The sequence below is a fragment of the Pavona decussata genome, unplaced genomic scaffold (assembly GCF_977016875.1).
Source record: "Pavona decussata unplaced genomic scaffold, jaPavDecu1.1 SCAFFOLD_67, whole genome shotgun sequence".
Taxonomy (NCBI): Eukaryota; Metazoa; Cnidaria; class Anthozoa; order Scleractinia; family Agariciidae; genus Pavona; species Pavona decussata.
The window spans coordinates 2,943,100-2,970,745 of NW_028145486.1; the positions used below are offsets into that span (position 1 = coordinate 2,943,100).

The 27,646-nt window shown below is 35.8% G+C and overlaps 1 protein-coding gene across 3 annotated transcripts; it reads left to right on the forward strand.

Annotated features, from left to right (window-relative positions):
• Positions 1-23: 23 nt before the first annotated feature.
• On the forward strand, positions 24-26,191 carry LOC146478092 (uncharacterized). Of its 3 annotated transcripts, none has more exons than XM_085112861.1 (9): positions 24-121; positions 195-476; positions 3,192-3,351; positions 4,139-4,385; positions 4,829-5,029; positions 5,473-5,541; positions 24,136-24,240; positions 24,635-24,739; positions 25,689-26,191. In XM_085112861.1, the coding sequence occupies exons 2-9, from the start codon at positions 231-233 to the stop codon at positions 25,807-25,809; spliced, it is 1,254 nt and encodes a 417-aa protein (XP_084968987.1). In that variant the 5' UTR covers positions 24-121; positions 195-230; the 3' UTR covers positions 25,810-26,191. The 3 variants fall into 3 exon arrangements, with proteins under 3 accessions (XP_084968987.1, XP_084968986.1, XP_084968988.1); XM_085112862.1 differs by having other exon boundaries at positions 39-121; positions 198-476; XM_085112860.1 differs by having other exon boundaries at positions 33-476.
• Positions 26,192-27,646: the final 1,455 nt, after the last annotated feature.

Here is a 27,646-nt window from a genome sequence, read left to right on the forward strand (position 1 = left end):
CGGATATCCCGTGAGGCATTAGGATTCGAAGGCGCGAACTACAAAACAAATATGGCGGATTGGCAGTGAGAAAATAGAGACATCGAAACAAGCGCTTTGATTGCCATGTAGCCGTCTTCAGGTGTTAAAATTGTTATCATTTTCAGCAGAAAAAAATCCTTGTTGATTTTTTTAATCTATTTCTTCTTCATTAGAAGATCTAAAGCGCATTTGCAATTGCTTCGAGACAAATGGACGAATCGACCCCTCGAGGAATCATACGTGGAGTTTTGACAACAGCAAGCGTCAGTAGAAGTGCTCGGACCTCAAGGCCCAGAAAAACACCAAGAGGGGCTAGTGCGAAGAAAACTCCTGTGAATCCCCCAACTCACGCAGAAGTAGCAACCCGCCTGTTGACTCGGTCTAGATCTGCAAACAAGAGAAAAGCCACACCGGGTGTTGCTACCCCTGCAGACTCGACAACACCAAGAACTTTGGTAAGTACTGCTGGAGACAGAGCATCATTTACTTTACTTTACTTTAATAGTTTGGCAATACAAGGGACAAGTATTGATAGGAAAACCTTAAACAGGAGCTACTTCCCTCACGGAAGGGTTACTAAAGCCTACATTAACTAAAAATTAAACAGCTACTAAAGTTAAAAAAAAAAAAAGTACGTACATACATAATCAAGTGCAAAATATGTACAGTTGCGCTATTTAGGATCGTGCCCTGAGATATATGTCATTGAACTAGCGTGAGGCCCGTACTGGGAAAATGTTGGTTGACTTCTTTTTTTTTTTCTGTTTATAATTTATATTATATATAAACTTGCAAACAAGTAAAAGGATGTGGTGACCTGCTCTAGACCATTATACAGTCAACTGCCAATAACTCGAACCTTCAACGGATATTAGAAAAGGTTCGAGTTATCAGGAGTTTGGGTTATGGTGAGCTGAGAACAAAATAACAATGACCGGAAAAAAATGACAAAATGGTGTTTACTGTGTATTTTTATTCATACAGTGTACATTTTGATCAAATTTAATTATAGAGAAGTTCAGTGAAATTGGAACAATATTTCTAAATTACAAATCACAATGTAAAAAGCAGCAGGAGATGACTGGGTACTGTGAACTGTGCAGGTTTCATAGAAAACAATGTCGGGCTACTGCTACATACTGCTACAGAGTCCATGCGATTTACTTTTTTGAGAAATAGTTAATACAGCATGACGCTTCTCAAGTAATCTATTACTATCCATTATCCTTAAAAGTTTTCTAACGCTGGATTTCAAACAATCCAGCCCTAAACAAACTGAACGTTTGCAGCAGGCAAATGCTGTGGCACAGTTCGTGTTTTGGGGGGCGGCTCATCAATCACAACCTCATCCTCCTCTTCAAGCTCATTATCATCTGGCCAAAATTCATGGTTTGATTCTTGAAGAAATTCATCAGGCTAGATAACTGAACAGTCGATTTAAAGGTTCTTACAACATAGCCACTCTTATATTAAAGTCTTAGTCTGACAGTCATCGAAACTGTCAGCATAAATAAGACTTTAATATAAGACTGGCTATGTTGTAAGAACATTTAAATCGACTATTCATGGTTTGAGTTATCGAGGGTAAAATTATATAGAAAATGATCTGAAGGGAAACGATTTGCTTTGAGTTAGTAGGAGGTTTGAGTTATTGAGGGTTTGAGTTACCGAGGGTAAAATTGACAGAAATCCAGGGGAAATCAATTTTGGTTTGAGTTAGCGATGGTTCGAGTTATCTGGAGTCGACTGTAACTGGTTTAAATTTGCGACACATGTCCTACCAGAACTTCAAGGCTCAATGTGTCTACAATGGAGTGAGAAATGAATACACTAGATTGAAAAAAACATTGCTAGAACTAAAGTGTATAAACCATGAACAATAAGACCCAACAGGTTTCTGGGAAGTGTTTGGCCTATAAGCTTACTTGCATTCTTCGTGTTACAAAATAAAATCATATCAGTTTTTATGGCTTAAAATTTATATATACGTGGAAAAACACGAAACCTTATCATAGAAAATTCGCATTAATTTAATTAAAGCTGTGTTAGTTTTTGTTAACGTTAATTTCCACGTCACTAATTAAGTGGCACGTTAATTTATGCGACCTTAATTTCCATTGTTTTCGCCCCAAATTCTCAATACACTCCAGAAAGGAAAAGGCGTTGTTTTATCAGGGTGGTTTATGATCCACCAGTATCATAATATGAACACTGTGAAGACTACTCGAAGTGGCCAGACTCCTTCGCTTTACTCCTATATGTTTGTGGGCAGTTCCATGAACATTGTTTGCATTTTGGATTTTTACACTAAGTGTTAAAAGATTTTGTTCCTGTTCATGTTGTCTCAACAAATTCTGTTTCTTTATGTAAGTCGGGTTAATTTCCGAAAATGATGCATTAACTGAACAAAAAAAAAACTCAATGCTCTAATCAATGTAAAGGAAAATTTGTAGCCTTATACCGTCAATATAAACTAGGGTAATTTCTACAGGAACTCTGAAATCTAGCGGCAATGTTCAAAACTGACGGGGAAATTTCAAAACTCTGTTCAAATTTCAAAAATGCTGGTCATGCATTATGAAGATCGACTGTAAAGGTCACAGGTTCATCTCCTGTTGGGAAAAGTTTTTGTTCACTCAAGAATACTTTTTCACTGATTCATTTATCCGAGTCGCCATTTCACCTACATATTCACTTATATCAAATAGAAGAAAGATCCTCGCAGTTAGTACGCAACTTAAGCAGTTGCGAAAAGAAGGCCTGAAAAAAATTCAGGCTTGAATGGGGATTTGAACCCATGACCTCTGCGATGCCATTGCAGTGTTCTACCAACTGAGCTATCAAGCCAACTGGCAGCTGGTGATATTGTGAGTTTGTAATATACCTGTGAAGGATGATTAAATGAATGTACATGTAAATATATGAAACATAATATTATATCAGCGTAAAGGAATTACCCAAACAACCCACAATATATATATATACTATATTCACTTATAGTATTGTTGAATCTGGAATTTGTTATTACTAGTGATAACTATCCCTTATGGATGAACATGTTGAGTTATAGCCTGGGTTCATGGATGTACAGCTGTAAACTGTACTCTCTTTGACCTGTCTTAATATACAGCATATTGCATTTCTACAGCTTGTAGCTTGTCTTTTCTCAGATTGCAGGATATCTACAAGCAGCTCCAGTTGCAGAAAGTGTGGTAAAACGAAAGAATAAGAAAATAGTCGAGAAAAATGCAAGTGAGACATCAATAACAGAGACAAGTCCGGCTGATGATAACACAGCTAGGATAACCATTCAGAATTTGTTACGTGAAGGTACATGTACCTACAGATTATTATCATCTGTCTGGTCCTTTGCAGGAAACTTAGGATTGTTCCTATTAGCTTAATGCTAAACCCCTTGAAGTAGCCAAAGAGGCAACATTCTTTAACTTATTTATCTTTATGTTTATTTATTATTGATAGAAGCTGAATGTGTTCAAACACTTTAGCAGGCAAACACTTTAGCAGGCAGTTTTAAGATCAGAATGTGTAATTTTGAGAACTTATTTACTTGTACTTCAAACCAGAGCAGCTAAAAAGTGTGCCTTTTTGGGCTGCATATACCTTAAGGTAGCTCACACAAGGGTGTACCTCTTCCTCATTCTCCGTGGGAGCTTTTTCACGTATTGAAAGTTGGATTATCCAATGAAGCATCATGTCTACAGTTTCCTGCCTTCATTAGCATACCTTGATTCATCCTTGTTGTCTTTGGTTCTTTAATCTAGATGTATAGATAGCTCACACATTTTTTAAATATTATTTTAACATTTTGATTCTCCTATGTTACAAAAATTTATGCTAAAATTAACAATGGGATCGCTAGGATTGACTAAGGCCTAGATAGAATGTGAGACAAACGGGATAGAATTAATATCTTTCATTTCTTTGGGTATAGCAATGTTTAATGGTTGCTTTTTGGCCAAATGAACGAAAATACTAACCCATGCAAAACTAGGTGTCAGCCTGGAGTGAATTTTTAATTAGGAGACTGCATGAGACAGTGGAACTGTGGTGCAAATTATGATCAAACAGGATATTTGTTTAATTTGCTTTCTTCCAGCTATAGCAGAAACCCCTGAAGAGCCAATCTTTTCATCTGATGTTGAAGATGAAGACGAACCTCAGCAGGCAAATGATACAGAAACCCACTCTCCTCTCATCTCAAGCATTGCAAGTGATAAGGACAAAAGTGAGAGTGACAAGTCTGTTGTCATGACAACAGCTCATCAAACAGATGATGTTACAATGATGGAAACAACTCCTAGGCTATTGGACTCTTATGAAAGTGCTGCAGATGCTATGCAAAGGTTAGAATTTACAAATTTGTGTTTGATAATACACAAACAACTGTACCAGTCTTTTATCTTGCAGATAACTACCCAACCAGTTTTTTACTATACAAATAACTAGCTACAATTATTATACAACAACTGGAATGTAAGTTTCCAAGCTTCCAAGTTTATTCAAAAATTTAAAAATTTAGCAAAAAAGAGAGACTGGCCCACAGGTACTGTAGCGAGAGCTAATCTAGGCGGGCCAGACTAACAACTGTTTATTATTATAAACAGAAAACTATAGCACTTATAAACTAATAACACAAAATTATTATTTGCACTCTTTTTGATACTTTACAAAGAACTCACTAGTAAATCCTTTAAAGGCATTCATGTGGGTGGTTGCTGTTTTCTTTTGCATTCTATCCACACAGAGGATTTCATCATTCCTTTCTTATTATTTTGTTAAATTCCAGTACAACCAGTGATGAAACACAAGAGCATGGTAATCAATCATCAGTAGCATCTGTTGAAGCTTTGCCGACAGATACAGTGATCACAGGTGATACCATGCAGGCACCCGGACAGTGGAGAGACCTAGTTACTCCGGAGCTACCCCTTAATTTGTCAGCAGTCAGCAGTCAGGTGTCGAGATCAAGGGCCAGTGTGGCGGAAAGGTAACAAAAAGTAATTTTTGCAGTACGTTGTTATTATTGTCAACCGTATGGTTAAAAAACAGAGCAGGTAGTGTGCCTGCAACTTTGTGTGGTTCTCTGTGAAAGATACAATGCCAGTGTTTGACACTTTCTAGAAACATTACACCAAGATGAATATGAAGAGAAAAGTAACTCCATAATCAGAAATGGTACTTCTTAGGGCCACGCCTGCAAAACAGACGTTCTCACTTCAAATGAGTATCCATCCGCAAATGACTTTTATGTAAGAGTTCCCATCTCCCACCCCAGCTTCCTGGTCAAAACATTGTCTAGAGCTTATCAAACATGTTGTCATCAGGCAATGGTATGTGACATAGTCCTATTATCATGATAATATTTTTAATACCATAATTTTACTCAAAACTCTTTCCCAACCTATTTACCAGCAAATTTTTTGTCTTTAGATCTGCTGGCGAAAGACCCTTTTTCGGAGGGAAACCCCTTGCCGGAAAGGCGACGGGAAAGAGTTCAAAGTAAGTATGTTGTGTTACTATCATGCACTCTTGTGGCCCACGTGGTGTGAGAACCATGAGACGGCTGGTGCGTACTTCAATCGGAGAATGTTTGTTCGAAACCAAAGACAATCTCCAAATTTTGTGTTCAATTGACAAGCAAATAGCTCAACAGGAAGTAGACTTACACTGTAGCACAAGTCGGCTTCTCAAGGTGTCAAAAATGAGCGACAAGCAACAAAGTCGTGAGAATTCCGCCTGACTGGACTCCACATGAATGGTCGGAATGGTCTTACAAGTAGTTAAGAAAATCATCCAACTCGAAAGTTAGAACTACATGTAGGTTTTACAACATAGCAAGTAGCACCACTGGAAAGGTCCGCTCAGTCGCTTTTATTTTAATGGTCACATTCGAGGATTTCATCCATAGACTCAAAACTTAGAACCATTTTTGTACAGCATTATAAACAGTACCACAGGAAAGTACTGCTCAGTAGCTTTCATTTGAATGGTCACACTTTAGTATTCCATCCACAGACTTAAAGTTAGAACCATCTTGTACAGCATAATAAACAGCACCACAGGAAAGTACTGCTCGGTAGCTTTCATTTGAATGGTCACACTTACGGATTTCATCCACAGACTCAAAAGTTAGAAGCAACTTGTACAGCATAATAAACAGCACCACAGGAAAGTACTGCTCAGTAGCTTTCATTTGAATGGTCACGCTTACGGATTTCACCCACAGACTCAAAAGTTAGAAGCAACTTGTACAGCATAATAAACAGCACCACAGGAATGTACTGCTCGGTATAGCTTTCATTTGAAAGGTCACTTGAGGATTTCATCACAGAATTACATGTACATGGTAGATCCACCTTGCACAGCATAAATTTTAGACAACACTACAGGAAAGTACTGCTCCGGTAGCTTTCATCTGAGTTTGAATGGTTACATTTCAGGTCATTTTTCATCCACGGATTTGAAAGATGAAACAATATTACATTTCTGTATTTTTTTTTTTTTTACACGGAGTATTTATTACCAAGCAGTATTCCCGGTTGTTAACGTTAATTTTCAGTTTGTCTTAGTTGTCTTTAACACAGAAATACAGTAGCCCAGAAAGGAGAGACCTGGGACATTTTTCAACCAATCTCAATTCTCCTCCCTTTCAGCATAAAAACCAAAAAAAATCAAGCAACAGCCAAAATTAACACCAGAAAGCAATTAAGTAGTATATAAAAATCAGAAAAAAATCAAAAATCCGACCACTTTTTCAAAAAAAAGTGTCCCAAATCAAGTCTCCCTTGATTTGCGTAAAAATTATGGTGAAACCAAAAAAACAAAAAAAATTCCAAAAAAATTCAAAAAAATTTTCAAATAAAATGGATTACTCACAACTTTCCTCAAAACAATTAACACAAATTTGTAAAGAACGACAGATAAAATATGCAGCAAAGATGAGAAAACAAGAGAAGATTGAAATTCTCTCACAGAATGATCAAGATCCTTCAAAAATAATCCACTCAGAAGCTAAAAAAAGAACAACAGATTACACTAATAACTATCGAGACAATGAAGAACAACGAGAAAAAGCAAGAGAATGTTCACGTCGTTGGAGAAAAAACAACCCTGAGAAAGCGAGAGAATATTGGCTTCAATGGATGGCGCACATTGAAAACGAAAAAATTCAACAAGAGAAAGAACTAGCAGAAAGCTGGAGAGAAAACAATCCTGAAAAAGACAAACAATATTGGGAAAAATGGATTGAACAAATTGAAAAAGAAATTCAAAGAGAACCAACAAATTATTGGGAAAAAAATCTCGGGAAAATTATGGGATAAAAAATTAAATGAAATTTTGATTTCCACAGAAATTCTCTGGAAATTATTCTCTTTTGAAATCATACTTAACATTTCCAATCTCAATTTTTCCATTTTTCACAGCATCAGCAATTCGGTTTGCTGATATTTGAAGTTTTTCCAATGCTTGTTTTCTTGTGTCAAATTCAAGTCTTTCATTTGGTGACTCAAAAACAAATTTTCTCATTTTTTTTTGTTTTGAAGGAAAACCAAAAGCTTTTCTGAGTTCATCGTTTGTGTATGCCATTTTGTTCTGAATTTTTTTTTTATTTGCCATTTTCAAAAGACTTGCATGAGTTGGATAAACTTTGATTTCATCACTTTTTGAAATAATTTGGTTCAAATAATCCAATGATGAACCATTGAAAAAAATTTCAAAAATATCTTTTCCACTCACTAAAATTTTTAATTCAAGTTGTTCTTTTTCCATTTTATATATTTTTAAAAAAAAATTTAAAAAAATAAAAAAAATTCAAAAAAAATTTAAAAAAAAAATATATAAAATGGACAGATTGAAAGTTCCAGAATTAAAAGCTGAAGCAAAAAGGCTTGGACTGAGAAGATTCAGTCGATTGAGAAAAGCAGAACTCGTTGATGCGATAAATCAAGCTCTTGAACGAGAACGTGAAAGAGCTCGAAACCTCTCACCCATTTTTGATGAACCAGTTCCAGAAATAAATTCACAAATTATCCAACCAACAAGGGCAGTGAAAAAAAATCAAGATCAAATTCAAAGAAGAAAAGTTGAAGAAAAAAATCGCCAAGAAATCAGAGAACTTGAGGAAATGCTTGGTTTGAGAAAACCAACAAGCCCTTCTCTTCCAAAAATCAAAATATCAACACCCGAAGAAATCGAGAAAGACAAAAAAATCTCAAAATTGAAAGAAATCAATAGAATAAGAGCAAAAATCACAGAAACAGCAACTGCATTGAGTGGTTTTGCAAGACAATTTCGAATTGAATCAGAAGGAAATTTTGATGAAAGTGAATTTATGCAATTTGTCAAACCAGATGTTTTGCGATTGATGAGAGAAAATCGACAAACAAGAATTAGACTCATTCTCAATTGCTATATGACAAGAACTGATTTGACCAACGGAAATATTATAACTGCTTATCCATATTTTCATTCTCAAACAATTGAAAATCATGAAGGGACGAATGAATCAGAAATCATTGACTCTATGATTGAAACAATCAAAGAAAGATTTCAAAATTTCACTAACAGAGGATCAAACTGGGTTCTTGAAAGAGTTCTGTCACTTGACGTTCAAATGACACAATACATCCCACTCAGAGGGAGATCATACATCCCACTGCCAAAAATTCTAGCAAACAAAAAAGCAATTATCAACATGAAAAATGATGATAATGAATGCTTCAAATGGTGTGTCACCAGAGCACTTTTTCCTGCAGATAAACATCCTGAAAGAATTGACAAAAATCTCAGGGAAAATTCAAAAAGACTCAATTGGAATGGACTGAAATTTCCAATTGATGTGAAACAAATAACACATTTTGAAAAATCAAATCAAAACATTTCAATCAATGTTTTTGGATTTCAAGAAGTTGTTTATCCTCTTAAAATATTCAAAGCTCCAGAAAGGCAACACCAAATCAATCTTCTTTTGATTGCAGATTGTGAAAAAAAGCATTATTGTCTCATCAAAGACATGAGCAAACTGTTGTCAAGTCAAATCACAAAACACAATGGATCAATTCATATTTGTTTAAGATGCTTGAATGCTTTTCAAACAAATGAAAAACTTGAAATTCACAAAGAGATTTGTCAAAGCAATGAATTCATCGAAATGCCAGAAGAGGGAACTTTTATCCAATTCGAAAATCACATTCGCTCACAAAAAATGCCATTTGTCATTTATGCTGATTTCGAGAGTCTTGTTGAATCAATCAGCGGATGTGAACCAAATCCAAAAAATTGTTTCACCAACCAGTTTCAAAAACACAAACCTTGTGGGTTTTGTTATCACATCAAATGCTCTTTTAACGAAAATCTTTCAAAAACTGTGACATATCGAATGAAAAGTGAAAACGCAGACATTTCTCAAATCTTTGTTGAAATGATTGAAGATGATATCACAAGGATTCAAAATATTCCACCAAAACCCTTGATTATGACACAAAATGACTGGAAAGATTTCGACGAATCAACAAAATGTTGGATTTGCCAAGAAGAATTTGAAGAAGACGAAAAAAAAGTCAGAGATCACTGTCACTTCACTGGGAAATTCCGAGGAGCAGCTCACAACTCATGCAATCTAAAATACAGAAAGCCATGGTTTACTCCAGTGATTTTTCACAATCTTCAAAATTATGACGCTCATCTTTTCGTCAAGAATCTCGGAAAAACTGAAGGAGACATCAGATGTATTCCAAACAACGAGGAAAAATACATTTCATTCACAAAAAAAATTATTGTGGGAAGCTGGATTGACAAAGAAGGAAAAGAACATTTGATCCGACATGACATCAGATTCATTGATTCTTTCAAATTCATGGCATCTTCTCTTGATGCATTGGTCAAGAATCTGGAAAGAGACAAAAAGATTGAAACAAAAAAAAGTCTTTTGAGAGAAAAATTGAAAGAAAGAGGAAAAACCCTAGAAGAAGAAAAACTTTCTGAAGAAGAAAAAAAAGAACTGGGAGAAAAACTTGATCTTCTTTCAAAAAAAGGAGTTTATCCTTATGACTTCATGGACAACATCAACAAATTTCAAGAAACAAATCTTCCCCCAAAAGAAAAATTTTATTCAAAACTCAACGATGAACACATCACACAACAAGACTTTGAGCATGCTCAAAAAGTTTGGAAAACTTTCAAATGCAAAAACATGGGAGTTTATCACGATCTTTATCTCAAAACAGATGTCCTTCTCCTTGCTGATGTTTTTGAGGAATTCAGAAACGTTTGCCTTGAAAACTATGAACTTGATCCAGCATGGTATTTCACTTCTCCTGGACTTGCATGGGATGCATCTTTGAAGAAAACTGAAGTGAAACTTGAACTCCTCACAGACATTGACATGCTTCAAATGATTGAAAAAGGCACCAGAGGTGGTGTTTCAATGATTTCAAACAGATTTGGAAAAGCCAACAATAAGTATATGAAAGATTTCAACCCAGAAAAACCTTCAACATTTATCCCTTATCTTGATGCAAACAATCTTTATGGTTGGGCAATGTGTGAACCTCTTCCTGTAGGTGGATTTGAATGGGTTGACGAAAAAGAATTCAATGACTGGAGAAATTTTCCTTGCATTCTTGAAGTTGACCTTGATTACCCAAAAGAACTTCACGATCTCCACAATGATCTCCCACTTGCTCCTGAAAGAATCATTGTCAACAATGTTGAAAAACTCATTCCAACTCTCAACAAAAAAGAAAAATATGTGATTCATCAAAGAAATCTGAAGCAATATCTCCAAATGGGACTCAAACTGAAAAAGATTCACAGAATCATCAAATTCAAAGAGGAAGCCTGGTTGAAACCTTACATTGAACTCAACACAAAACTAAGAGCAAACGGAAAGAATGATTTCGAAAAAGATTTTTTCAAACTCATGAACAATTCTGTTTTCGGAAAAACCATGGAAAACATCAGGAAAAGGGTGGACATCAAATTGGTTAACAACAGATTTTCAGCATTGCGATTCGCTGCAAAACCAAACTTTGAAAGTTGCACAATATTTGATGAAAATTTGATTGCAATTCACATGAAAAGAGTGAAACTTCTTTTTGACAAACCAATTTATTGTGGAATGTCGATTCTTGACATTTCAAAAACTCTCATCTTTGACTTTCATTATGATTACATCAAACCGAAATATCAAGAAAAAGCAAAACTCCTTTTCACAGACACTGATTCTCTTTGTTATGAAATGGAAACAGATGACTTTTTTCAGGATATTTCTGCTGATGTTAAAGAAAAGTTTGACACATCAAATTTCCCAAAAATACATCCTTCAAACATTCCAACTGGAATAAACAAAAAAGTCATTGGAATGATGAAAGATGAAGCTGGAGGAAAAATCATTGAAGAGTTTGTTGGACTCAGGTCAAAACTTTATTCAGTCAGAATGTATGAAGACAAAAAAGAAGAAAAAAAATGCAAAGGAATCAAAAAATCAGTCATCAAAAAAACAATCACGCATCAAGATTACAAAGATTGTCTCATTTCAGGAAAAAAACAAATGAGATCAATGAATATCATCAGATCATACAAACACGAAATTTTCACAGAAACAGTTAACAAGATTGCTCTTTCTGCAAATGATGACAAGAGAGTCATAAGAGAAGATGGAATCCACACGTTTGCAAAAGGACATTATAAAATAACAAAATGAATCCAGAAAACATTCCATTCAATGCTTTAATTGTTGGACCAACAAATTCAGGAAAAACAACTTTTCTTGTGAATCTTCTCAAAACAAAATTCAATCAAAAATTTGATTTCATTTTCCTCCTTTGTCCAACATTCGTCAACAACAAAACCTGGGATAATTTTGCTGAGAATGACAAAGATTTTTTCATTATCATCCCAGAACACCATCACATCAATGACTGGCTAAAAATAATCTCTTTTGCCTTTGAAGGAACAAACACATTGATCATTCTCGATGATTGCGCCTCATCAAAAGATGTGAAAAAAAGGACAAATGAACTTGTGAAACTTGCTTTTTCTGCAAGACATTCAGGAATCAGCGTTTGGGTTCTCACTCAACAAATGTCAAGCATAGCAAAACCTTTCAGAGAAAACATTGCTTCTTTGATTCTTTTTTTCACTCCATCAGCAAAAGACATGAAAACAGTCTTCGAAGAATTCGCAGGAGATTTGACAAAAGATGAAAAGGAAAAATACATGAAAGAGTTGAAAGAAGTCAAATTTTCTCATCTTGATTTCTCCCTCAGACATCCTTTTGAAATTTCTTTGAACTGAAAAAAATTTCCACTTCATTTAAAATGGAAATCGAAGAACAAGAATCAATGAAAGAAGTAATGTCGCTTCTTGAAACTGAACCCCAACCAATTGAAACGGATCGCAGAGAAAATCTTGCCATTTTGGCAGCAAGTGGTCAATGCAAGGAAATGATTGGAGTTGAACTCACACAAGATCAAATCAAAAGACTTTCCAAGAAAGATGTGGAAAAATATTTCAAGAGATACGAAGCTTCTTTGTCTTCAAAAACTTGCGGAGCTATTGTTGAAACATTTTTGCAAGCAAGTGCAAAAGCACTTTGTCTTTTCCTTCCTCTTGACCAAGAAAAGTTTTTGAGGGGATTGAAAAATGATTTCATTGTCAACAGAGAACTCAATTTGATTGCTGGAAGTCTTTATTTGAAATACGGAAAGTACATGGCTGCTGCGAGTGCAAGTCTTTTGGCAGCAAACAGTTTGAAACTTGAAGAACCTATGAAAGAACCTGTTAAAGAAATTGAAGAAGAACTTGATAAGAACCTATGAAAGAACCTGTGAAAGAAATTGAAGAAGAACTTGATAAGAACCTGTTAAATAAATTGAAAAATTCAAAAAAAATTCAAAAAAAATTTTTTTTTTTATTTTTAAATAAAATGGAAAGTCTTCAATCATTATCAGCCAGAGTTCTTGCAAAAAATGATTTCAACGAAAAATTTTTTCACAAAAAACTCATGTGCCACTGGGAAATCAGAAATGCAAAAAAACAAGAAATTTTCAATCAATTCAGTGTTTATGAAAATTTATGTTTGGAAATTGAAAAAATCCTTGATAAAACTTATGAAATTTCAGAAAAATATTATAGATTTATTAATTCAGCAACAAATGGACAATATAATGATTTTTTTTATGAAATTGAAGAAATTTTAGAACCAAATTACGAAAAAAATTATCAAGATCCTGATGAAATCAGAGAATTTTTAAATGAGTCAATTGAAATTCTTGAATGGATAATAGAAAACGAAAAATCAATTCAAAAAAAAGTTCAAGAAAAAAAATCTAAGGAAAAAAAAATTGAAGAAATAATTTTGAAATTTGATGAAGTTCACGATGATTATCAAGATTTTGATGAAGATGAAGATGGGTATAACGAAAATATTGCAGCAAAAGAATTGATTGAAATTGAAGAAATTGAAATAATTAAAGATTCATTGGGTGATTATATTGGAAAACATTATTTGGATGGAATTGAAATGATAAAAGAATTTTTGGAAAAAAAATTGTTTTTTATTTGAGTTTTTCCAAAAAACTGATTTCATTTGGAAACCAAATGAAATTAATCTTCAAGATCAAAAAATGACTCAATCTCTTCATCGTTCAAAAAATCATTAATCAAAAATTCATTTACTTTGACTTGCTTTGCATAAAGGTTGAGAAGCACACCGTTCTTTGAAAATGATGAAAAACACGCCAGAACACAACCACGCATCTTGATTTCTCTGTTTTCATTGAAACATTTGCTTTGATCCATTCTTTTGTTGAACTCATCAAAAAATGGAGTATTTTTGTTCATCGAAATGCCGATGCCACCAAAACAAGTAACATTTTCTTTGCCAGCCAAACGATGGATCCGATCAAAAATCTCGTAATCGACAGGTTTCAGACAAAGTTGCAGCCTTTGACCATATTTTGTGATGACAAAATCACCCTTGAGTTTTTGGAGAAGATCTTTGCCATCGTATTGAATTTTTTCGAAATTGTTGCCTTTGTAACTTGATGGTATCAATTTGAATTTTTCAGGTTCAAGAGTCATATTTTAAATAAAAAAATAAAAAAAAAATAAAAAAATTAAAAAAATTTATTTCATTATTATTTGCATTGATTTTAACAAAAGAAAAAGAGAAACGGAATAACCAATAAACTTGTGAAAGAAAGGAGTTTTTTTCTCATTTTTAACAAGTTCTTTAACATCCTTCAAGATATCCTTTTTCAACCTCATCTCGTGTTTGAGTCTGTCATTGAAGACTTGCATGAGTCTTGTCTTTGTTTCTCCCGTTTGGTTTCGAAAGAAATGAAATGTTGACTCATGATTTTCTTGAAGATCGTCTTTTTCAAGATATTGCTGATGCCTTTGTCTGTTTTCTTCTGATTCACTTTTGTAATATTCCAAAAGCACTACAAGTTCTTCTTTGTTTAATTTTTCCATTTTAAATCAAATGACAAGAAATTGAAAAATCATTTAAAATGGACACTCAAGAAGTTAAAGAACCTGAAAAAAACAAAGAACCTCAAACAAGTTCTGAAAAGAAAGAAGCTGATTCTGAACAAATCACAACAACAACAAAACAAACAGTTCCGAAAAATCCAGGAAGAATTGCAGCTGGAAAAAAACTTGCTGAACACAACAAAAAAGCACGTGAAGCAAAGAAAAAAGCAAAAGAAGTCACGAGAACAGACACTAAAAGAGTAGAACAAAAAGAAAACCCTCCAACTGAAAACGAAAGCGAGCAAAGCAGTTCATTTTCTCTCACTCAAGTGCTTTCGGTTGCCAGCATTGTTGTTTCACTTGCTGGATTGTATTACAAGAGGGAAGAATTGAAACATCTTTTCAAAAATAAAAGCAACGTGGGAAGAGAAAGGAGTGAAAAAGCACAAAAACAATTGATTGATCATATGGTAGAAGTTGAGAGGCAAAATATTGAAGTCCCACATAGTGGGACGCAGCAAGCTGCAACAAAAAAATCTCCAAAATTAAAACAAATGGATTAATTTGTTTTTTGAAATAAAATGTCAGACAATAAACTCGTGAAAACAATGACTGATGCTGCAACAATCACTGGATTGGCTGCAGGATTTGGATGGATTGCAAAGAAAGTAATCAAAGAACCCATGACTTCTGATCCTTCCTCAAATCTCATGAATTATGTGAAATTCACTGTCATAATTGCTGCCTCATTAGCAACAAAAGATTATCTTGAAAAACAAAAAATATTGCCAAGTTAAAATGGCAAGCATCGCAATCATGATTGGAGGAGCAATAATCAATGCAACCGCCTTTGTTGGTGGATCTTATCTCGCAAAATTTATTTCTGGAGATTCAGAATCAGCCTCACTTGAGGAAAAAAAGAGACACAACCTGGCAGTTGAAAAATATCAAAAAGAATATGAAAAATATGAAGAAAATCGAGCAAAACTGAATGATTGGATTCAAACAAATGATCGAATCAAAGATGAAGCAAAACAAAATTTTGCAAACACTGATTATGCTTTGAAGCTTTATAACAAGGTTCATCAACAAAAAATTGATCATCTCAAAGAACCTCAATTTTCAGACTTTTACAAACCAAGCGAATCTCAAAAACAGGGAGAATTGATCTTTGTTGGAGGATCAGCCTTGGCTCTTGGATTTGCAGCAAGTCATTTCCTTTAAAATGTCAAACAAGAAACTCTCAAAAATTTATTATTCCCCAAAAGGATATTGGAAAGGCCTTCAAGCAGTGAAAAAACTTTCTCAAGAATCCGGTGTTCCCGAAAATGAAGCAAAAATCTGGCTCATGAAACAAGCAATCTGGCAAATTTATCTTCCTGTTCCCAAAAACATCCAAAGACCAACATTTGACGTTGAACTTCCCAATGCAGTTCATCAAGCCGATCTTCTCTTTCTTCCGCATGATAAACTTCCCAGAGGGAGAAAGATTTTCAAATATGCCTTGACTGTTGTTGATGTTGCAAGCAGATTCAAAGCTGCTGAACCTCTCACTTCAAAAGATTCTTCTGAAGTTTCAAAGGCTTTTCAGAAAATTTACAAAGGACCTTTGAAATGGCCAAAAATTCTTCAAGTTGATCCAGGAAGAGAATTCATGGGTGATGTCACAAAGGAAATGTCAAAACATGAAACAAGAATGAGAAGAGGAAATCCAAATGTTCACCGTGATCAAGGAATTGTTGAGAGATTCAATCGAACTTTGGGTGAAAGACTTTTCAGTTTTCAATATTCCCAAGAAATGAACTTTAAATCAGGTGAAAGATCCACGGAATGGGTGAAAAGACTTCCAGAAGTTGTGAAAGCATTGAACAATGAAACAACTCGACTTACAGGAAAGAAACCAATTGACGCAATCAAAAAAAAGGTGGTTGATTCAAAGAAACCAAATTATTCAAGACCTGTTGGAAAAAATGAAAAGAGACTCGATTCTTCAGTCAACGTGAGGTTTCTTTTTGCTCCTGGTGAACTTGAAGGAGGTCAAAGAAGAGCAACTGATCCGAATTGGTCTCTGAAAGTTTTTTCAATTGACAGAGCAATTGTGAATGAAAAAGAACCGGTTCTTTATTATTTGAAAGATGGTCCAAAAAGAGGATTCGTCAGAGAAGAGTTAATGATTGTTCCTCCTGGAACTGAATTGCCTCCGGTTTGAAAATTTCTTTTTGATTGATCAAAAAGAAATTAATATGCTACACTCTCAAGCTCTTTGTTTAAAATGCTGAATTGTGCATCAGCCAAGATGAAGATGTGACATTTGACATTTCCTGAACCACTTGCTTTTCTTTTGATTGACAAATAAACTCCGTCTTTTGTGTTCACCAATCTCATTCCACTTCCATGAAGATCATTGTCTTTCATGCTCCTGAGATCGATGAACAATCCAAACTTGTCTCCAGCAAAGAATTCAGTTGCGTTCATTGAGGAGTTTTCCTTTCCAAATCTTCTGAAAACTTCGTTAAACATGTCTCTCGTTTTCATTCCTTGACTGAAAATCTTGTTTGGAACTCCATTCACGTCAACTTTCACCTCTGTGATGTCAGGATTGAATGTTTTTTCTGAATCTCTTGCACCTGCAGTGTAAGGTTCGAAGAAAAGGAGGAGGATTCCCTTCATTGATCTTCTCGGAACATTGATTGATTCGTTGATGATTGAGTCTGTTCCCTTTGCAATTGTGATTGTTTTGTGATGAGTGACATGCTCAAACATGAAACGATCTCCGTTGAGAAGATTTGAATTGACTTCATCTGAAAGCTTTTTGCTTTGAATAACCTCATATTCAAGCTGAATGTTTGTCAATTCATATGCAAGTTTTGTTGCATCTGATCCCTTCACAACACCGCTTGCAGGAGCAAGGGTCAATTCAAAAACCAGTTCATCAGACAAGGCTCTTGGATAAAAAACTCCATGATCTTTCAAAATTTCGTGATCAAGTCTGATTCTGTATTTGCTTTTGAAGATATCATTGAGCTTGTTTTCCTTCACGACTGAAGAAGTTGGTTTGTCTCCAGCATTGGATCTGATTTTTGAGAGAGCCTCAGATTGAATTCCCTCACTCAACATGTTTTCTCGTTCGTGTTTTGTCAAAAAAAGATCTTCCCATAGCTTGAAAAGATCCCAACCGTCTGTGTCAACGAGAATTTCTCCAGCAAACTTGATTTTCAATCTGGAAACCAACGCTCTTGAAACATTGTTTACCAGAAAATTATTTGCATGGCCACTCACAAGCAAATCAAAAATCAACGCGAGTGAATCTGGAACCAAGACTGTTCCCTCATGAAGCTTTGGAACTGGAATCCTGAGTGTTTCACCTGGGGAAGCTTTGTTTGGGTTGAATGTGACTCTGTGAACAGTTCTGTCTGCCTTGAGAGCGTTTGATGTTTTTTTCTCAAAATTCGGATTGATTTTTTCACTGACTTCCATTTTAATATATTATTTTTAAAATGGCAGAATACATTCCTTTAGAAGATCTTGATCCTGATGAAGAAGATAAAAATGAAGATAAAGATGATGATGATGATGAAGATTCTGATCAAGAAATAAACAATCCCAGTGAAAGTACTCCAAAGACAACAATGAACAGAGATTATGGAAAAGAAGGAGCAAGACCAAAAACTGCAGAAACATCTTTTATTGAAGGTGAAACTCAAGGTCGACAAACGTGGGGAGAAGCGCAATCCCTCACAAAAGATGCATGGGATGATCTCAGTATATTATACCCAAATGCAGAAGATGATAAACTCGAAGCTTCGTTTTTCAAAGATAAGATAGAAGTCAGGATGAAAAAAAGTGGGAAAAAATTCTACCCATTAATGACCAAAGAGCAAACAACAGGAAAAGAAAGATTAAACCCACAATTGCCAAAAGAAATATTATCTGCTTTGGGAACTGATGCTGAATCTTTGATCGCTAAAGATAATTCTGAAATAAGAGAAAACCGGCAGAGACTGAGAGAAGCAGAAAAACAATTGAAAAAAGCAGAAAAGAATGCTGAAGAACTCCAAAAAAATGCTCAAGAAATCAGAGATTATAGAAACAAACTCGAAAAAACGCAAGCAAAAATTGATGCACTGGAAGAAGAACATGGTTCGAGTCTTGAAAATCAAACAGAATTGCAAAGACTGAAGCAAATGAAAAAGAATTTGCAAAAAGATTTTGAAAATGCAAAAAAAGAAAATGTGGATTTGCAGAAACAAGTGAAAGCGAAAGAAAAAGAACAAGCAAAGGTTGACAAACTCAAATCTGATCTTGCAAAAAAACAAAAAGAAAGAAACACTCTTGAAGAAAGGCTCAAGACGACAAAAACCATTGATGAACTGAATGAAAGAGAGGCTGAACTAAAAAAACAAATTGAAAATGATAAAGTAATCCTAGAAGATGAAAACACTTCTTCCCAACTGAGAGCAGAAGTTGAGGCAAGAGTTGCAGAAAATGAAGAGGAGCTTGCCAGGCTGGGAACACAAATTGAAGAAATAGAAAGAGAAAGGCCTCTTCGAGAGAAAATCAAAAACATTTTCAAGAAATATGGATTCACAGTTTTTGCTGTTTTCCTTGCTGTTGGCACAACAATCGGTGTGATTGTGAATGCGCTCTCAAAAGGACTCAAATCTGTTGCCAAAGGAGTTGGAAATGCTTTGAAAGATCTTGGAAAAAAGCTTGGTCAACTTCTTCCTGGATTGATTGGTTCAATCGTCAGTTTCATCTTCAAAACTGCAGGACAAGTTGTTGGATTCCTTGGAAAAAACGCTTGGCTGTTGATTCTTGCTGTTGCAGTTTTCATGGTTGAAAAGATTCAAAAGAAAGCGAGCGGAGCGAGCGCGCGATAGCGAGTTAAAAATTGAGTTTAATCCATTGGATTGGACTCAACGAAAAATCCGATAAATGGCAAATGCTCCGAGTGATGCTGCAATGATGACGCCAGATTTGAAAGTTTCGTGCTGACTTGATTCTTCTTTTTCTTGGTTTTCACTCGCTTCCTGAAGTTGTTTTGTGACTTGTTGTGAATCCAAAGACGGTGGTTTTGTATTTTTGTTTTCATTTTCTGGATTTGAAGAATGCGAAGTTGATCTGTTGTTTTTTGATTGTCCTCCATCCATATTCCTGGCTCCAACTTTTTTTAAGTCAACATTGACATCAGAGTTGACTCCGAGTTTCATGTTTCCAGTTGCTTTTTTCAGATTGTTGTTGTATCCAACTGTGCTTTGAGTGTTAATGACAAAATTTGAAGGCATCAACCATGTTCCTGGTGAAATGGCAAGATCAAGCCTGACTTTTGCCTCATCAATCGCAAGCTGATATCTACTGATGCTTTTTGACAAGTCAGGCTGTCTGATTGCATCTTCCATGAGGACGAGAAATTCTCTTTGAGCTTCCTTTGCGCCTCCAAATTCACCAAGGATTGATGATCTAACGTTGACTTGTGCTCCAAGAATGCAATAAACGAATGCTTCAATTGATTGATTGATTCTTGCCATTCCTGCTTGAGAAAGTCCATTGAGAGGTCCGTTTGACATGAAAAATTCGAATTGTTTGTCAGCTCCTTGATCGTTTCTGATGAAATCAATTCTGTTTCCTTTTGCGTCAGTTCCGCCTTCATCGGAGAATCTTTGACTTGATGGGTTTTGAAGGGTTGCTGGAGGATAAGTCCAATGCTTTTGTGCATAGTCTCCTTCTCCTGGATAAAATATGTTAACATATCCAAGTCCAAAATTTTGACCAAAGGTGAATCTGAAATCTGCGTTTGGCGAGATTTGAAATTCTGCACAGATTCTCTTGTATGAAGGAATGTCGTATTTGTTTTCAGTTTGACTGAATGTGGGATCACCTGGGAGAGCAGATTCACTTTGAATTCCTCCCATTTCGAAGAGAATCCTTCTTGTTGTGAAATAAATGTGGAAAAGAAGAAAGGATTTGATTTGAGGTGGGAGTGAATTGACGAGATGTCTTGAAATGCCTGATGCTGTTGTTGCGCACCAAAAGGCAAAGTTGAGTTGTTGCGGCCAATGGTCCATGTTTGGTTGATTCAGCCATTTTCTTGATTCTTTTCCTGTTTTGTGAGAGATCTTTGTTTTCGTGAATATTTCTCTGAATTTTGTTGTGAAGCTTTCATTTGGTTTGACAAAAATTTTGATTGGTTGGTTGAGGATTTCCCCAAAAGATTCGGGGATTTTGTCTGAAAATGGAACAGCTGGAACTGGATTTGAAGGATTTGAATTGAGAATTAGCTCGATTGGAAAGCCTCCAAATCCAAGAGCTTTCTTCATTTCAACAGACCAATCTTTGGGGTTGGGTGAAACAATTTGCCAATGTTGACCGGGAACAATAACCAAATTTATTTGAGCTGTTGCATGTGTTTTGTCGGTCATATCAACTTGTGCAACGAATTTGCTGAGGTCAGCGTTGGGAAATTTGGCTTTGAAGTTTCGCCATGCTTTTTCTTCTGCTTGTTCGGAAAGTCTTTTTGCTTCTTTTGGGTGGGAATCTATCCATTTTAACAAGTTTTCCATTTTTTATGTTTTGAAAATAAAATGGTTGTTTTGACTGTTTTGACAAATTCAAATGATCACACGGTTTACTTTGATGAACCAATTGAAAAATTTGGGTTCATCAGGTTGATCAGTTGCTCTTTTTATAATTCTTGGTTTAATTTGAAAGAAAGAGGAGAAATCAGCATATTTGATGACAAAAACGTTAGTGCTGTCAATAGAATTTATCCTGGAAATTACACTCTTTACACAATCGGTAAAGATATAAAGAAAATACTTGAAAAAGTAAACATCAAAGTAAAACTTGATGACCAAAAAGGTCCAATTGTGATTGAAAATCCTCTTGGAAGAAAAGTTATTTTTGATCGTGACCTGACTCATCTTCTTGGTCTGATTGATATCAGTCAGGACGTTTCGCCAAAAGCCCAACGACGGCACACTCTGAAAAGTGGAGATACCATCATCAATCGTTTGGCTTCATTCAACAACCTCTTCATCAACTGCGATCTTGTTGATAAAAACGAAAATTTTTTCAATGAAAAACCTTCAAATGTTTTGGCGTGTTTTGACATCAAAGGAAGTCCTTTCGAAAGAGTTGAATATTCATCAAAACATAGCCCGTTTCGGAAAATAGCAGGTGGGAAAAAAATAATCGATTCTTTGCGAATCACAGTGACGGAAGAAACTGGTGAGTTCATCGATTTTAATGGGCTTCCGTTGAGATTTGAATTTGAAATTATTTGAGATCTTTTAATAAAATATGAGTGAACAAAATATTATTCCAGGCCCCACGGAGTGGGACCGGGGCGTAGCCCCAAGTGCGCCACAACTTTATCCTTCTCTCGAAGCGAACGAAGTGAGCGAGCGAAGCGACGTTGCGCAATTCAGATTGAAAAAGATTTGTGATTGTCAAAAACAACTCGAAGGCGAAATTTCTCATTACAAACGAGTCAGCAAGAAGTATAAGAGAGCAAAATCAATCGCTTCGAAAATAACATCAGTTTCAGTTTTTTTGACAACCGTGTTGGCATCAAGCAGTGTTGGAACTTCATTGAGTGGAATCGGGATTGCTGTCGGAGTTCCTTTGAGTTTGACTGCATTAATTACGACACTCGTTTCATCGGCTTCAATGGCCGGGAGTCAAAATTGCGAGAATAAAGTGCGAAAACATGAAAAGACTATTTCTCTCGCTGAATCGTCGCATTTGTCAGTGAGTCGTTTGATTTCGAAAGCTTTGAAGGATGGATTCATTTCTGATGGTGAGTTTGACTCGATTTTGCGAGAGATTGAAAAATATTTTTCGATGAAAGAGCGTCTTCGAAATAAACAAAGGAACGAAGTGAAAGCGGAAAGCGAACCGACGAAGGCAGTTGATATTGATGCCTTGAAAGAGGAGATTAAAAAAAAATATCAAAAAAAACTCGGATCCCTTCTCGACGTAGCGAGTTAAGAGTTGAATTTGAGAAGAGATCGGGTGGTTTTTCGTTGTTTATTTTGCGGGAAAAAAATTAAAAGCGATTAATTTACATATCCAAAGAAGATATGTAAATTTTAGTTTGGTGAAAAATAAACATCACAAGCGTATGAAATAAAAATCATTTTATTTAGTTTTAAAGACATTTTTTTTCTTGGCAACGGCGGACATTTATGGCCGCTGTTTCTAAGGCATTGTTTTCTTGGCAACGGCGGACATTTATGGCCACTGTTTCTAAGGCATTGTTTTCTTGACAACGGCGGACATTTATGGCCGCTGTTTCTAAGGCATTGTTTTCTTGACAACGGCGGACATTTATGGCCGCTGTTTCTAAGGCATCGTTTTCTTGGCAACGGCGGACATTTATGGCCGCTGTTTCTAAGGCATCGTTTTCTTGGCAACGATAAAAAAAGTTTCAAGTTGTTTGTGACCAAAAGGTTTTAAACTCAGGAATCTCAAGAACTTTGAGAATATTTGATAGGTTGTTGCACATCTCTGTTGTTGTTAAATCAAGTTTTTTCAAGCGTGGAAATGGTTGTAAAGCCTTTGCCAAAGCTCTAAGTCTTCTTGCATGACGAACAGAAATGTCTGTGTTATTTGTAATCCACTTATCGAAAGTTCCAGTCACGCGCTTGATAATTTTTTCCCTTTGATAAATTTGTGATCCACTTTCCAAGAGAAGACCAAGATTGATGTCCGCAACAAGAGCTTGATTTTTTTTATGTTTACCGAAGAGTATGTGTTTTTCTATTTGAAGTGAAATTTCTTCCCAACTTTGGTAAACAGAAGTGTTAAAAGCAGGCTCTGCTTCTTGAAGTTGCTGATTTATGATTCTTGATTTCAGAAATTCATGCATTTCTTCCACAGTTTGTTGGTGCCTCCGACTTCTGTGCCCAAACAAGTTTCCAAGACTCGCTTTCGGTTTGCTTGGTTTGTTTTCTTTGAAGTAAACACTCGCCGCGATTTCATCTTCTTTTTGTCCTTTATCAAGACAGGTCTCAAGAAATGTTTTCATTTCATCGTGGTAGTTAATATATTCCTTCAGTATTGCTTCTTGTTCTTTAGAGATAGTTAAATTTGTTGCAACGCCAAGCAATTCAGTACCACAAGTGTCATCCCACAACATTTCCCCATCATCAGCCATTTTAAAATTGATGCGAAAATGCGTTGATTGCTCTTTTATAAAAGAAAAAGGAAGTCAATCCTGTCAAAGGATGACCAATCAAGTGGTTTTAACATGATGTAATCGAACAAACGTGATACTATTTTTCTTCGGTTAGGAAGTTTTTACTTTTGACTTCCTCTAAAGCTGACGTAATATTTCAATTCGCCACAAGAAAGGAAGTCTTAAGCGGTTTCCTCTTAAAATGTTGTGAAGCACGTTTACTTGATTTGGGACACTTTTTTTTGAAAAAGTGGTCGGATTTTTGATTTTTTTCTGATTTTTATATACTACTTAATTGCTTTCTGGTGTTAATTTTGGCTGTTGCTTGATTTTTTTTGGTTTTTATGCTGAAAGGGGGGAGAATTGAGATTGGTTGAAAAATGTCCCAGGTCTCTCCTTTCTGGGCTACTAATACTCTTTTTTTTAACTTTTAACAGGAAAGCATCGGGCCCTAAGATGCCGCCAACTCTTGTGAAGAATATCTTCCAGCATTTTTCCAAAGCAAAAGTTTCAAAGGAAGCCTTCCAAGCGGTTGAAAATGGGTAAGGATAACGTTAATTTTAGTTCACTACGCAGATTTCGAGGCCGAGTTGAAGACGCCGCCCAAGTACAGTCGAGTGGACTGTGGATAATCCAGAACGGACCGGCTAAAACGCGGACAATTTGACAGCAATTTTCTGCTCGTAATGGGGATTTTTGATCATTTTAGTGGACTTTGTAAGGAATAACAAATTGACAGCAGTTTTCTATGGTCTTATCTATACTATTATAGACCATAAAATGTTCAAAACTTGGCAGTGAAACCACTCGCCTGCGGCTCGTGGTTCCACTTGAGTTTTGAACATTTTATGACTCATTTTGTGATCTATAAGAGTAAAGACCATAGAAAACTACCGTTAATTTGTTAATTGACTTTTCTTTAATGATCTTTTTCAGGTCAAACCTGTTTTTCAAACGGTTATCTTCTGATTTGATGGCATATAGCCGACATGCTCACAGATCAACTATTGAACTTGCTGACGTAGAGCTCCTCATGAAGAGGTGAGGTATATTGGAACTGTTTCTGCCTCGTTGTAATTGTCTCGGTTTTATTGGAAATACTTGCAATTGTGACGACTCAATTTCACGAAGCGTACTTCCACACTTTTTGTTCCATTGGCCACAATCCGGAAAAAAAGAATTCACACGGCCATTCTATGTTACTTTTTTAAAAAAACCCTTGAACCGTATTAATTAACCACTCTTTTAGAACACAAAGTTTAAGATGAATTTCTTACTGTAGTGACTCTAAATTCGTAAGTTAGGCAGGGGATTTTATTTTTTTCGAGAAAGTTTATTTTTTGTGTTGTTGTTCGCCGTGTAAGGGCTATAGAGTGCATCTTACCTTCGACGACTTTTGTGAATTGATTACCTTATCAATTAAAATTACGCTAACTTTTCGCGCTTTTTTTAAAACGCAAAAAGCGGCCGATCCGTTGGGCGTGGTTGAGGTAACCATTCTCAAATAGGAGATAGACCAGAGAATTAACTCTTTACTATATGGGGTTAGAGTGCTAAAGTGAGCGCATGAATCCATTGTAACTATTTACGTTGACAGCAACAGGCGAAATTCACTGGGGGTTTTTTCTTCTCGCGGTTTTCGCGGGTCGTTTGTAAATTATTGAAAACAACCAAAAATGCTTCTTTGTCAGAATAAACTTCCGTTTTGATCTTTGAAAAGACGGAAGATGAAACCGTATAAGATACTTCGTTTTCGTCCATTTTTGCCATCCTATCGTAACAGATTAATTTTCGTTTTTGAAAAAAATTCGCCACTAAGTATCTGAGTGAAATAAAAAATTCTCCTTTTCCCCCAAGGTTTTTGTTTTTGGATCGCTTTTGCGTGGAAAAAAGCCCTGAACTTTAATCGCACTGGCAGTTATACTTGGATTCAAAGTATGATGCGGCTGCCGCCATTATTAAAAACCATTTGTTTTTGTCTCCGTTTTAGGCAAGGTTTCATCACTGACAAAGAGTCGCTCTACTCCTTGGTTGAAAAATATTTACCGCTGGAGTACAGGCAGGAAATTATCCCAACAGTACAAGCAGGGAACAAGATTGTACTAAAATAATGAGCGAATAGTGCAAAAGCAATATTTTTGCGACAGTTTCAGACTTGGAATTCTCGCCAAACCCGACTGAAAGTGTCACTGGCGTCGCATATCAGTTCTTGGAAGAATATTTCCTAGATCAAATTTTTTTATGCATATTCCACCGAGCCTCAGAAACGACGTTAAACGTGCCGAAATGCGTCTTTCAGGTTTCCCCTGAGTGTTAAAGTAATGTACATCTCTTGATACGTGTTACTTTAGACCAGTTTCTTTTATATACCTGTTTGTTAAATACCAAAGTATTTTAGAACCACCATAATGTAAGAAGTAATTATGTTTTAGCGTTCATGATGATGTAAGGCCTTCTCAACTTGGATCTCAATAAAGGTAAAGCTGAAGACAAGGGATTCCTAATCATGAATGGTACGCAAGTGAGCTTGAGTTTGGTGGCCAAAGGATTCGCAAGTTTCCCATTGATTAGCTTGATTTATGACGGGCAGGGATGCGGCAGTGGTGAGAGCACTGGTCTCCCATCATTGTGGCCTGGGTTCGATTCCCGGACTCGGCGTCATTTGTGGGTTGAGTTTGTTGTTGGTTCTCGTCCTTGCTCCAAGAGGTTTTTCACCGGGCACTCCGGTTTTCCCCTCTCCTCAAAAACCAACATTAGAGAATTCCAATTCGATCTGGAAATGTCCCCAGTTAGCGCCCTGCGCTAAATCCATTCATTCATTCATTCATTCATTCATTCATTCATTCATTCATTCATTCATTCATTCATTCATTCATTCATTCATTCATTCATTCATTCATTCATTCATTCATTCATTCATTCATTCATTCATTCATTCATTCATTCATTCATTCATTCATTCATTCATTCATTCATTCATTCATTCATTCATTCATTCATTCATTCATTCATTCATTCATTCATTCATTCACTCATTCACTCATTCACTCATTCACTCATTCACTCACTCACTCACTTAGTCAATCAGTCAGTCAGTCAGTCATTCAGTCATTCATTCATTCATTCACTCATTCACTCATTCACTCACTCACTCACTCACTCACTCAGTCAATCAGTCAGTCAGTCATTCATTCATTCATTCATTCATTCATTCATTCATTCATTCATTCATTCATTCATTCATTCATTCATTCATTCATTCATTCATTCATTCATTCATTTATTATCAGTTAATCGATCTATCTGCACTTGCTCTCCCTTCCTCCATTGGTCCTAGACCTTTTCTATCTTCTTTATCCTTAAATAAAATAAAGCTGCAAAAACGAGACTGAGACCTGGATATTTCTCTCCAAAATATTCATGTCTTTTTGTTGTATATGTTTTCCAATGCGTGCGGCACTCTTTCGACGGTTCGTGAATTCCCCCTTTTGTCGATTCGCATCTCCCTTGGTAAATTTTATAACTCAAGGATAACAAAATAACTGAAATAACTGTACTCTTTTGAAAATGTTTTTCGAAAGTTTTTTTTTCTTTTTTCATTTTTGTTTTTGGTTTTGTTTTTTGTTTGTTGTTGTCAAGCACTCCTGGAAGACATTCATAACGAACAAAATCCCCATTCTCGACTCCAGTGAGTAAAGTGTTCCAGTCGGTGAGTAATGCTCCGGGCCGTTTTCAAGAGCGTTCTCGTGTTCTTTTTCCTTGGCTAAGTAGAAGAAGGTGCTAATTGTACTCTTCATGTGGGCACGAAGGCTGCACGCCAACCGCATCATGGACGTACTGCCTTTTACTCCTGTCCTGATGGAGCTATGCCATAGGCGTGACCGTTAGTCTTCATACGCAGAAGCTCTTCTGGCTCGTCATGCGTTTTTTTTTTTTTTTTGAGGGGGG

Coding starts and splice junctions, on each gene's coding strand:
- LOC146478092 (XM_085112861.1), top strand. CDS start 231: ATGGACGAATCGACCCCTCGAGGAATCATACGTGGAGTTTTGACAACA. Junction 477..3,191: donor CGACAACACCAAGAACTTTG/GTAAGTACTGCT, acceptor GTCTTTTCTCAG/ATTGCAGGATATCTACAAGC. Junction 24,740..25,688: donor GTAGAGCTCCTCATGAAGAG/GTGAGGTATATT, acceptor TCTCCGTTTTAG/GCAAGGTTTCATCACTGACA.